Source organism: Neoarius graeffei, chromosome 18 (assembly GCF_027579695.1).
Source record: "Neoarius graeffei isolate fNeoGra1 chromosome 18, fNeoGra1.pri, whole genome shotgun sequence".
Classification (NCBI taxonomy): domain Eukaryota; kingdom Metazoa; phylum Chordata; class Actinopteri; order Siluriformes; family Ariidae; genus Neoarius; species Neoarius graeffei.
Window position 1 is genome coordinate 46739028 of NC_083586.1, and position 13509 is coordinate 46752536.

The window sequence follows — 13509 nt, forward strand, 5'->3', positions numbered from 1 at the left end:
CGGCACGGCCGGAGAGCGCGCGATGGCTCCGGCACGGCCGGAGAGCGCGCGATGGCTCCGGCACGGCCGGAGAGCGCGCGATGGCTCCGGCACGGCCGGAGAGCGCGCGATGGCTCCCAGCACGGCCGGAGAGCGCGCGATGGCTCCCAGCACGGCCGGAGAGCGCGCGATGGCTCCCAGCACGGCCGGAGAGCGCGCGATGGCTCCGGCACGGCCGGAGAGCGCGCGATGGCTCCCGGCACGGCCGGAGAGCGCGCGATGGCTCCCGGCACGGCCGGAGAGCGCGCGATGGCTCCCGGCACGGCCGGAGAGCGCGCGATGGCTCCCGGCACGGCCGGAGAGCGCGCGATGGCTCCCGGCACGGCCGGAGAGCGCGCGATGGCTCCCGGCACGGCCGGAGAGCGCGCGATGGCTCCCGGCACGGCCGGAGAGCGCGCGATGGCTCCCGGCACGGCCGGAGAGCGCGCGATGGCTCCCGGCACGGCCGGAGAGCGCGCGATGGCTCCCGGCACGGCCGGAGAGCGCGCGATGGCTCCCGGCACGGCCGGAGAGCGCGCGATGGCTCCCGGCACGGCCGGAGAGCGCGCGATGGCTCCCGGCACGGCCGGAGAGCGCGCGATGGCTCCCGGCACGGCCGGAGAGCGCGCGATGGCTCCCGGCACGGCCGGAGAGCGCGCGATGGCTCCCGGCACGGCCGGAGAGCGCGCGATGGCTCCCGGCACGGCCGGAGAGCGCGCGATGGCTCCCGGCACGGCCGGAGAGCGCGCGATGGCTCCCGGCACGGCCGGAGAGCGCGCGATGGCTCCCGGCACGGCCGGAGAGCGCGCGATGGCTCAGTAAACTAGTAAATCCAGTAAAGGAAAAACTTGAGGCTGAAAGGTTTTAACAGTCATCCAAATGACTGAACGTAAATATTGCTACAGTAACATACCAGCTACGATGTTGTTGACATTAGCTAGTGCTAACAGCTAGCTGCTAGTACACTGCTACAACACAGACACCGACCCTAATAATACAGTTCTTGGTCATTGCCTGGTAACAGCAAATTTATAACGGGCCATGTCTCAACAGACTAAGAAGTTATTTCAATGACATTTAATAACATTTTGTTTATCCTGAGGACCAAAAGTAAATGAAAATGTGAACAAACCTTAGCTGTAATCAGATGGCGACCACCGGCTCCAGGGACGACCCGCTGATGTAGGCATGTTACCCAGCCTGACAAAATATTTGTAGGCATCCAAACTCGTATACGCTTTCAGATCAATACCTGTGTATGGCGATGGGTTTTTAACGACATAGGTATACAGATCATGTGGGCCGAAGTCAGGTAAAGACGAGGGCTTCGTGTACTTCCGTACGTCAGTGAACAATCCTGGTGGAAGCAGGTAAACGTCGTTCTCTAAGCCTGCTAACCTCAATTTTTGCAAATACCTCTCCCTCTGCTCGCCCTGTAAATGCCCTACGTCGCTGGATAGTGAAGGTGTTTTCTGCATCTCGCTCCTTTTTCTTTTATGTTTTTCGTTTGTCGCCTTCCTCGCATTCAAACTGATTCGAGCCGTGCCGTCCAAAATGGCAGCATCACATGACTTGGTCACGTGAGTGAAATACCTCAATAGGAAAAAAATTCTGGTTCAAAGCCCTGGTTCCATGTGGGTTCCCCCCCCCCCTTTTTTCCCTCATGGTGCCTTTTTTTAAATGGAAATGACTTGTGCTTCACATGTTACTGATGCAAATGTGTGTTTGTTGTGTGCAGCATTCGGAGGAGAGAAGTGGAAGACCAATGTGCTCCTGACAGCATTCCTCTGCCCTGGGTGAGTTTTACTCTGTTATTTTGTCTCCGGTTTATGTTCGATTGGTTAATCATTTCTGTTTTAAATCAAAATCATGCTTTGTTTATAATGTGGTAGTTTAACCAAGTTTTTCTCCCATAGAGTGGTATTTGCTGATTTCTTCCTGATGAATCTGATTCTGTGGGGTGAGGGTTCGTCAGCCGCCATGCCCTTCGGCACACTGGTGGCCATCTTGGCTCTGTGGTTCTGCATCTCCGTCCCTCTCACCTTTGTTGGCGCCTACTTTGGCTTTAAGAAAGCTGTGAGTGCATTTAATAGTTGTAGTGCAATATTTAAATGTAAAGACATTCCAATGGTTAAGATCCTCTGTTCTCCTTAAGTCTGAAGAAGCTTGAAGCCGTAATCACATTAACCCTGACTAAAAGCCTGTTGTTGAATTGAATCATTACTATTAGTAACGCAACAATGGCCAAATCTTTAGGCACAATGATTAAGTTGTATAGGGTGGCACGGGGGTGTAGTGGTTAGCACTGTTGCCTCACAGCAAGAAGGTTCCGGGTTCAAGCCTCACGGCTGACGGTGGCCTTTCTGTGTGGAGTTTGCACGTTCCTCCAGGTGCTCCGGTTTCCCCCACAGTTCAAAGACATGCAAGTTAGGTAAAATGTCCAGTGACTGGGGTTGTGCAAGCCAGTGTGTACTGGGTGCCAGTCCCAGTCGTGGCTCAGGTGGATAAGGCGCCATACCATAAATCCAGGGACCCGGGTTCGATTCCGACCCAAGGTCATTTCCTGATCCCTCCCCATCTCTCTCTCCCACTCATTTCCTGTCTCTACACTGTCCTGTCCAATGAAGGTGAAAAAAGCCCAAAAAAAACATCTTGTAAAAAAAAAAATGTAAACAAACCTGCAAAATAACAGGAGCAATTTGTGAAAAAATGCGATAATTATGGGGGGGGCGTACGTTGTTACCATCAAATGCCTTCGTTCCATATTTTGTTGCTTTTTTGGGGGGGGGTGCCTTCGAATAGAGGGTTTTTGTTTTATTTCATCCTCCACTGGTTCAGCAACATGCTCTGCCATTTTGTTTTTCTCTACTCATGGTATATGAGCTGATGGCCTAGTAGTAGAGTAGCCAATCAGAGCATAATTCTAATAGTTTTGGAAATGCATGCAGGTTTACACATCATAGAAGACTTGACTGTAGTCCTTGGTGATGGTCTGCGCTCTCCAAGTGCCTTTTAGTCAGTCATTTGTTGGTTGTTTCTATGTGATGCAGGGAATCGAACACCCCGTGCGCACCAATCAGATCCCTCGGCAGATTCCGGAACAGTCTTTTTACACCAAACCCCTCCCAGGAATCGTGATGGGTGGGATCCTGCCCTTCGGATGCATCTTTATCCAGCTGTTCTTCATCCTCAACAGCATCTGGTGAGTTCTGCCTTGACAGTCAAGGACCAAGCTGATATTTTAAAAAAATGTAATTTATGCATGTGGTGCTCGTCACTGTACACGCTGTAGTGATTTTACGGGATAATCATTTTACTAAACGTGTTTTTGGGTTTAGAGGAAGTGCTGAAGATGTGGGCTGTATTTATTTGGGTTAAAAGAACTAGCTTGAGCTAAAATGTCTCGCTTTACCAGTATAAGAGTTTTAGATGCCTTGCAGAGGATTGGATCGAATTTTGATGAATAACTGGAAATATTTGGTTTGTAATTCAAATTTACGCAGGAATCTAGGATTCAGTAATATGGTCAATGTATTTGCTAAGAATATTTTTAATTTGCTATTGGCCCTAAAGAGTTTTAAAAGGTTTAGATCCTGAAATGAAGATTTGCACATGGACTTGTGTAGGTATAGTGTGGGCAGGAAATGATGGCCATAATCTGCTAATCGTGTGCGCTTTGTCTCCAGGTCCCATCAGATGTATTACATGTTCGGCTTCCTCTTCCTCGTCTTCATCATCCTGGTTATCACCTGCTCTGAGGCCACCATCCTGCTCTGTTACTTCCACCTGTGTGCTGAGGTTACAAGAACACACACACACACACGAGCTTGTGTTCTCTTTGAGGCTGATGGAACAATACAAGTCATTTCACAGCACGCTTCTTAGCAACACTGAGTGAAATATCGCAGCTTTTTCCTGAGACTGTTCACTTCTGGGACAGCTAGCTAACTAAACTACACTGTAATGAACAAAACTATAACATCTGATTAATAAAAGATGCAGATCAGTGGATAAAACTGGCACACTGATGCATACATGAAAATCCCTCACCTTTCGGCGAAATTCGACGTTTTGAAACCAAAATGGGTGACCTACGTGAAGATCCGATGAGAAAAAAAATTGGGGGGGGTTTGATATTGACCCAAAGGGCAAGGAGGTCGCTTCGCACCCATAGACAGTTCGTGCCGGTTTGCGCCTCCTCCTCCTGCTTTGATATTGACGCCATAGCGACGAGTACATCTCGCTGCGAAGGGCAAGCAGCATCATTTCGCGCCTCTTCTCCTGCTGGCCAGAGCGTGCACACATCAGTCAGAGTGCAGACCAGACCTCTGGAAGCTGGATTGAGTCATCAGACTGAATTTCCTACTTTTTTCAAACTTTCCTGATTTGCTATCAAAACTAACAAAACTTCCAGCTTGATCACGTCAGCATTCGAAAGAGGGCGCGTGCGTCTTTTGACAATCCCTGTGTCCGAAATTGCTCGCTACTCACTATATAGGGCACTGTATAGTGGAGACGCCATTTTGTAGTGCTGTCCGTGTTGAAAGAAATCAAATTAAAAGTCTCAAATTTGATTTAATAAAAGACGGCAGCAAAGAAGAAAGTATTCAGCCTTGATTTAAAAAGAGCTGAAAGCTGCAGGTACTTCCATGTCTTGGCAGGCTGAGTGGTATGCTGGGGCACCTCTTGCCAGCAGACCAGGGTATCCAGAGGGAACTTGTGCGGTTCAGTGTTGACCTGACCATCCCCAGCTTCAAGGAGGAAGAGCGCATCGTGGAGTGGTGGGGTCATCAGGGCTTTCCACTAAGGCTCATACTAGCCAGCCATGACAAATAAGTAGCCGCCGGGGGGAGTGTGTGTTTGAGAGAGAGAGCAGCCCCTCCCCTCTCTGCTCCCTGAGTGGAGCTCGTCGCCTTGGTAACGATGCTCTGGTGCAGGGAAGACACACAATATGACGAGCAAAGAGCACTTTTTCTCAGAGTTCCCTCTCCTCGAACAACGCTGATTTACACGGAAACGAAAGGAGCTGTTCACAAAATTCTTTCACATTGAGTGCTACAAGGCTCCCATGAACACATTGATGTAAATTTTTTTTTTTTTGTCCCTAGTGTAAAAAATGTGGACACTAGAGCGAGTTAAAAACAAGTGACTTTTCTGATTTTGCAGTAAAAGCGCTGCCACATTTATAATGGGAGTCTATGGGGCTGCGTGCCTGTCCTCTCCTTACTTTCAGGCTTCTCATTCAAAAACTGTAAATCCTATCGCTCAGGTAGACACATTGTGCAAATCAAGACAAGTGTGACTACAACTTTTGAGAAAATTGTGTGTAGAGTGAAAATTGTGGCTGAAAACACAGTTTAAATGAGAAAGTTAGAGCTTTTTTTTTTTTTTTTTCAAGCGGCCTACACTCTAAACTCCTGAGCTCCACTGGTGTGTAACGCAATAGACACCCATTATAAAGCCTGAATTTCTCCAGATTTGCTCATGGTGTTTGAGCTGGGACTGATCCAAAAGTATACAACCTAGCAAAAAAGTTGAATGCCAGATCCACACAGGAGAATTTTGTCTCCGTTTTAAAGTTTGAATCATGTCTCTAGGTGAAAGACAAAATAAGCGTTATCTCTGCTTCTGTTCCCTCTGATGTCGCCTCCGACGGCCCCGACACACTACTGCCTCCGCCGAGTGCGCGCGCGCACCGCATGTTGGGCCACGGATGAGTTACTCTCTCTTGGTCAACGAAGTCGGCGGGGAATTTGTGGTTATCGGTACAAACAGCGGGAATCACAACTTAAATGAGTGCGGTTCAGTTTGACATTATTGTCAGTCCGTTAGATAAACATTTAATTTTATTAAAATCGAAAATTAACATTTAGAGCCTGTGGTCTACAAAAACGATAGTCATTAAAGTAGCCGGCTGGACTTAATTGTGCAGCCGGCGCTTATGGAAAGCCCTGGGTCATGTCTTTGACAAACCAGACAAGTACCCCTCCCTGGGTGCACTGGTTAAGTGTTGCCTCTCCATCTTTCATGGACTTAGAGTCGAGTCCTCATTTAGTCTGATGAATGATGTAATTGATCAAAGGAGTGGCAACATGAATGTGGAAACATTTAATGCAATACAGACGGTCAAGTACACGCTGATGTCCAGGGGGAAGACAGCTATGCAGCTCTTTAGAAGGGAGGACGTGAAGTTTGGGGAAGTGGACAGAACATTAACTCTGCAGCAGCCACATACAAACACCAGCAGAGGGTGAACAAGGAGGAAAAGCAGCAGAGCAAGTATGGCTCTCGGGCAACTTGCAGTGCTCAGCAGGCCAAGAAACCGACTGCTGAAGGAGAGAAGCAGGCAAGGCTGAAACATGTGGCAACTCGGCAAAAGCGGGCCATGGAGACACTGGTGGTCCAGGCAAATAAAAGGAAAAAATGATCACTATTCCTTGTGTGTTCTCCACTTTCTTCGTTCCATTATTCGCATTTTTTTCCAGGGCGTAATTTCACTATAACTACATCTGTTTGAATTTGTATTTGTACTGTATGTCCTTGTGCAAATGTCAATACAGTATACTTAGTAAGGAGGCTATAATATTTATTCTGGGGGAGGACCCCCCCCCAAACAAAATAAAACACCACCAGAGGCCACGTCACCACTTGCGCACCCTTCTCACCTTTTTCACCCCGACCCGTTTTCATGCCTGCGTGATGGCACTGTAACTGTAAATGCACAAACACCAAAGTGAAAATTTAGTATGTATGAGGGGCGTTCAATAAGTAATGCCCCGACCCACTTCCCATAGCAGTAGAGCAACGAAACTTGGCACAGTTATTAGTCTTTCTCTACATAGGAACCACCCAGAGTTATGCATTTCTCCCATCGTTTGATGCAGCTCTGGAGACCGTTTTTGTAGAACACCCCAGGTTGGTCCTCCAACCACGACGTGACTTCAGAAATCAAGGCTGCATCATCTGGGAAACGCTTTCCTTTCAAAAACAACTTCATGGCTGGGAACAGGTGAAAGTCAGAGGGTGCAAGGTCAGGAGAGTAGGGAGGATGGGGGAGGATTTCATAGCCACACTCCCGTGCTTCTGATCTGGCGACAAGCGAGTTGTGGACCGGAGCGTTGTCCTGCAGGAGGAGGATACCTTTGCTGATCTTGCCCCGCCTCTTGATTTTGATAGCTTCTCTTAATTTCCTTAAAAGTGAAGCATAATAGGCTCCTGTAATTGTGGTACCCTTTGCCAGGAAATCTGTCATCACTACTCCGTCCTGGTCCCAGAAGACTGTGAGCATGACCTTGCCAACGGAGGGCTGCACCCTTGCCGCCTTTGGAGGTGGTGAGTCCAAGTGCTTCCACTGCATTGACTGGGCTTTGGTCTCTGGATCATAGTGATGGACCCAGGTTTCATCCTGTGTAATCAGTCTTTTGAAAAACTTTGACTCATCTTCTTGGCACATCTCCAAATTCATCCTCGAGCACTCGACGCATTCTCACTTCTGGAAAGGTGTGAGCAACCTGGGAATCCATCTGGCAGACACCTTATGCATATGCAAATGGTCATGAATGATAGTTTCCACAGACCCTGTACTAATCTTGACCTCTTGGGCTATTTGGCGAATAGTAATGGGCTATTTGGCGAATAGTAATGTGCCGATCTTCCAAAATGGCAGCCTCAACTTGACGGACAGATGCCTCATCAATGGCAGAAGGGGGGCGGCCAAGTCTGGGAGCTGTTTCCACAGACTTCCGGCCATGTTTGAATTCACGATGCCAGCGTTTTACAAGGTCATATGATGGGGCATTATCACCATAAGCTTCTTTCATTTCATCAAAAGTCTCCTGTGGTGTGCGTCCTTTCAAATACAAAAACCGGATCACTGCGCGACACTCAACAGGCTCCATTTCACACCTGACTCAGTTCAAACACGTGTAAATCAGAAACCATAATTAGTTCAGAGCTGTAATTTGCCACATAACCCATAGAGATATAAATCATTGCACATGCAAAATTTCAGCTAGATCAGACAACTGGAAGTGGGTCAGGGGCATTACTTATTGAACGCCCCTCGTACTACTTGGCTCTTTTTCGTTCTTTTGGTAAAGCACCTTTACAACTGGGTAACGGTTAAGTTATTCCATGAAATCGAGCCGTACATGAGCTGGTGGCTGACGAGGTGCATAGTGTGGAGAACAGAGCACTTTTATTTTTTGCAAATTCGTTAAATAAAAACTTTTATACAAAACATCCGACAAAATAATTTCTGCTTCGGCGGGCTCCTTAAAAACCTATCGAGTGCTGCATGAATTGACTTTAGTGAGTTTTTTTGAGGTTTTTTTTTTTTTGTAGGAAGTGCTGTCATGCTGAGGTATAGAATAGCTTTAGACATTTATTTAATTCTTCCTTGGACATTTCAGTGATGTAATTTTCAAACAACTTTGAACTTTTGTACCAATCTAAAAAAAAAAAAATCTATAAATTTTAATGCTTAAAGATGAAGAATGTAAACAAACTGGCGAAATGACAGGAGCAATTTGTGAAAAATTGCAGCAACAGCTCACTCGTTTAAGAGTGAAAAATGCTATAATAATTCTCGAAAAATAAGATGCGTTCTTACTGTCATACTTTCATTCTATATTTTATTATTTTTAGAAATATTTTTTAGGGTGTTATTTTCGAGTAGTTTTTATTTCATTCTTGGCTGCGTCAGCAAAAAGCTCCGCCATTTTGTTTTTCTCTGCTCATGGTATATGAACTGTGATAGCCTAGTAGTAGAGTAGCCAATCAGAGCATGCGATTGCTCATATCCAGTAAATGTGGATAGAATAATACAACAGTTAATAAATGATGAGTATTATTTACCATCGGAGTCTGACACTGTTGTTTTTTGATTTGTATTCATCAGGACTACCACTGGCAGTGGCGCTCCTTCCTTACCAGCGGTTTCACGGCAGCATATTTTCTCGTGTACGCCGTGCACTACTTCTTCTCCAAGCTGCAGATCACCGGCCTGGCCAGCACCATCCTTTACTTCGGCTACACCATGATCATGGCCTTGATCTTCTTCCTCTTCACAGGTGTGTGTAGGTTTAGGTTTGGTTCGTGGTGAAAATAATCAGCTTCAGGGTGGTAACATCATCTCACCACTCCATCATTGATTCTGTTCCTGTAACAGCACACCTAGGCATGTTTTATTCCTGATGTTATAATACATAGGGCGAAATTACTCAATTCTGATTGGTCAGTCAAGGAGGGCTTTTTTTTTCCCCCTTTAACACGGGGCCGTATTTCTGAAATGCTATTGGCTAGATCGTTGCTTGGTTATGGTTACAAAAATTAGCAAATTTTGTCAACAAAATGGCTGACTCAGCAATGCCGCGTTTTGCTATATTTGACAAAGAAATGATAAACCTCAAAATCCTCGTGTCGCCGTGTCATGATGAAAGACGCTTCAGAAACTGATTCAGATGTCCAAGATTGGTTCAGAAAACGTGAATGACGCATGCTGTGAACTTAAATGGTTTCCGAAGTATGAATTTGGCCCTATATATTATAAACATGTAATCGTATGGTTCCTCGTAAAATGAAGGATCCATTTCACTCGTGATTTTGAAGTTTTGAAATTGCCCTCGTCGCTTCGCAGCTCGGGCAATTTTCAAAACTTCAAAATCACTCGTGAAATTAATCCTTAAAGTGCCATTCCACCATTGGATGTATTTTTTTTTGGCATAAAATACAATATATTTTATGACAACGTGACTAGACAGAGAAATCTTTTAGCTTCAAAATGATATCAAACATAATTTTTTGACAACGACAAGTATATTAATTTTGCGACCAAAGTCACCTACCCTTTTAATTTCCGCACGGTAGTGAAACGTGATGTCATCGGCAGGTTCCCCTTCTTGTGTACAGATTATCAGCAATGGCGGATAGAACGCGATTGTCAGCTTCGGAAAAGAAGCGAAGGAAAATAGCAAGTGATGCCCAAAGGAGACGGTCGATGGTGAATATCGGCACAGCAATCGACAAGTGGAAATCGCGTTCTGTCCGCCATTGCTGATAATCCGTGCCACGTCACACGTGACGTGGTACACAAGAAGGGGAACCTGCCGATGACATCACGTTTCACTACCCCGCGGAAATTAAAAGGGTAGGTGACTTTGGTCGCAAAATTAATATACTTGTTGTCAAAAAATCGTTTGATATATCATTTTGAAGCTAAAAGATTTCTCTGTCTAGTCATGTTGTCATAAAATATATTGTATTTTATGCCAAAGAATACATCCAATGGTGGAATGGCACTTTAATTTTACTCGGCCCCATACGATTACCTATACTACTTCATGTGTACGCAGGGCTTTAGTTAATAATGAGAAGAGAAGATTTGTACATTTTGATTTAAGAAAACATATCTCGGTATGTTTGTGGGGTTTTTGTTCCCTCCCTTTCTCCAGTTCAAGCGAGGCGGCCTTTCGATTTCATAAAATCAGTGAAATTTAGTTCCCTCTGAAATGTGGTCATTGTGATGTATGTTTATTTCTGTAATATCTCACAAAATATCCGGCCATTCTGTGGCTGGGAAGTTATTTAATTTGAGGGGATTCCCGAGCAAATAATGTGCATGAAATCGCTCGCTTTGCGCAGTCAAGCAGACAGAGGAAGTCCGTGTGCGCATGCGCAGGTTTACCACCACCTTTTGGGTTTTACGGCAGCTGGCATCTACAGTGTTGCATTACTGCCATCTACAGGTTGACTTTTGAGCGTGCACTGATAGTTCCATCGTTCTGTCGCTAAACAAGCAGCTGATCACACCGAGGTGCTTGCTGAGCGCCGATATTTATTAGTTTGGTCCTGTGTTTCATTTGTATCCCCCATTTTTTTTTTTTCTCTCCCATTTCAAATTTGTATCCCACAATGCCTTGTGCGAACGGGGAAAGCCCACCACGTGACGCATGACGTAGTATCAAAAATGGTGGAGAATTTAGGACCATGTGGGCCTTAATTATATTTAAAAAGAACCTAATAAAACTGGAAGTCTGTGATTTTTGGATTCAGTAGCTTTCGGTCCACTGAACAAAAATAACTGGGTGTCGGGAAAATTCTTTTTATGACCTACACTTGAAAACTCTGAAAGGCAGTCTGCCTCTAAAGCTTAAACTCCAACTTTTCCTCTTCACAGGAACGATTGGATTCTTCGCCTGTTTCTGGTTCGTGACGAAAATCTACAGCGTGGTGAAGGTGGACTGATCTCGACCAATCGGAGCCTGTACTGAACTCTCCTTGGCTATAAACAGGATGTCTTTGGGAGAGGGGATTAAGAGTGCCGTTGGTGACGCCCTGTCGCCCCGACAACTCAAAATAAGTTCCACAGATCTTAAGCTTCCATTGGAGTGTGTGTATGTATGATTAAAAAAAGATTGCGTTTTTTTTTCCCCTTTTGTGTGTGTTATTTCACACATGCTTATAAAAGAGCACTCGTATAAATAGTACCATGCTGCAGCCCAGAACACACACACCACAGCTATGTTTCCCCTCAACCTTAATTTCAAATTCACATTTGTAAATACGACATTTTTCCCTTTTCTCATATATTAAAGTGCATCAGGTTCAGGTGTAGGTAGCCGACGTGTTAGAAGTACGACTCTGTAAATATATCTATTTTTTTTTTTTCTTCTTAAATGCTGAAACATGTCCAAAAAAAAAAAAAAACCAAGAATGCCGTCAAAGAGCTGCGGCTTTTTTTTTTTTTTTTTAATTTGGGGGGGGTTGTGTGCGTGTGTGTGTGCGTGCAATCAACCAGCTGGCTTTCCTTACTTTTATTTATCTCAATCGTTTTTAATTCGCACTGTCTTTGGTTTACACCTCTATGCTTTCTTTGTGCCTCATCGTTAAGAAGGAAGAATGAAGAAGTGTTTCACCTTAAGACACCAACAGATCAGTGAAAGCTGGTGTATACTTAATACATGAGCTGTTAATCAAGTTCTAGGCGTGTGTTTTTTTGTTTGTTTTTTGGTGTCTGTCTTTTTTTTTGGGGGGGGGGGTAGAGGTGAAAAATGTTTTTCCTTTAAGAGCCCTGGGTGCTCATGTGTAAGAGCTGATCTACTCTTGGTTTCTGTTTGTTGAATTCCGTTTGATGCATGCACAGGAGCTGATTGGAGATCAGGCTAACGGATGTTTCGTACATATTACCTGAATCGATTTTGTTTGTTTCCTTTCATCATCTTGCCTTCATTTTCGCACATGTCAAATTGGGAGGGGGTGGGGGAGGGACAAGGAATCCATTGGTATGTAGAAATGCATGGATGGGCTGGTTTTTGGGGATGAAATGTACATAGTCCCACTGTAGGCAGATCCGTGTGTAAGTTATAATGGTTTCATTGATTTACACTGATCAGGGGGTTTTCTTCACTGATTATAAAGTAATGAGATTGCAAACAATGGAAATTAAAAAGGATTTCCCTGTCCCTAATAAAATCTGACTTTTTCAATGATTCACTGGATCTTTGAAATTAAAAGTTGGAAAGCGTCATTTCTTGGGTACTTGGTTATATATACAGCACTGTGCAAAAGTCTTAGGCGCACACTTTTTTTAATACAAACTTTGTTTAGATTTCTATTTGATCACTTCCACATTATCAAGTCGCTACAGAAACATTTGAGTTCCAAACGTTTGTGTTTTTGTTTTTTTTCCAACCACAAAATTAAAATATTTGTATCTGAGCAGCATATTACATATAGACTGGTACCAAAATCCAGAATTGTGACACCCAAAGGCATTTTTGAGACAAAGTCGGCAAACAGTCTTATTTTGTCAATTTGGGTGTGCCGAATTCAAATCTGCAATATGCCGAGCTCTATCTGACCTCTGTTGACCTCTAGAGGTCATTGAACTTTGGGCCTGTAAACGTCTCGGCTGAACCCAGTTTCTCAGCTTTCTAAGGAATGAAATGTACTAAAATGATTAACGAAGTTAGCAAATGGCCTTGTTTGTTAAATGTTTGGGTGCTGAATTCATTTTTCATTTGTAAAACGACATATGACCTCTGATAACCTCAAGGTCATTAAACTTGGCGTATGGAGCACTTGCATGTGACGTCACAGCCGATCCAGATTGTGACAGACGCCATCGTGTCTGTCAAACGCCATATTCCGCCTTCTACTTCTGGTTCTACTTCTGCTTTTACTTCTACCTTTTCTTCTGGAAAACCCTACTATATAAAATTTTCTAATACAACGGCTGCGGCTACAAGCTCTCCCTACCTGTGCACGTTTTTTGTGTGTATTTTTGCGTGTTGTTCGTCTGTACCGGACTTCAATATCCACTACAACCGTATGGACTTACTGGACATTGGTTTCCAGCAGAAAATGACGGTTTGTAGCGATTTCCATCGCATGCACAACATTCCGGACGAGAAAAAAAAAAATTTCCGGACGAGATTGCGAGACCAGCGGGGTCTCCGTGGATTGTTATTGGAAGCAAAGCGAAGGAGGCGG

At 45.0% G+C, this 13509-nt stretch overlaps 1 protein-coding gene across 1 annotated transcript in view; it reads left to right on the forward strand.

The window, feature by feature from the left end:
* tm9sf2 (transmembrane 9 superfamily member 2) overlaps positions 1-12530 on the forward strand; it is a 64979-nt gene extending 52449 nt beyond the window's left edge. The window contains exons 12-17 of the mRNA XM_060898941.1: positions 1757-1814; positions 1935-2094; positions 3069-3220; positions 3705-3816; positions 8918-9089; positions 11195-12530. Of these exons, the coding sequence (XP_060754924.1) occupies positions 1757-1814; positions 1935-2094; positions 3069-3220; positions 3705-3816; positions 8918-9089; positions 11195-11262 (722 nt within the window). The 3' untranslated portion in view covers positions 11263-12530. The remainder of the gene's footprint in view (positions 1-1756; positions 1815-1934; positions 2095-3068; positions 3221-3704; positions 3817-8917; positions 9090-11194) is intronic.
* Positions 12531-13509: the final 979 nt, after the last annotated feature.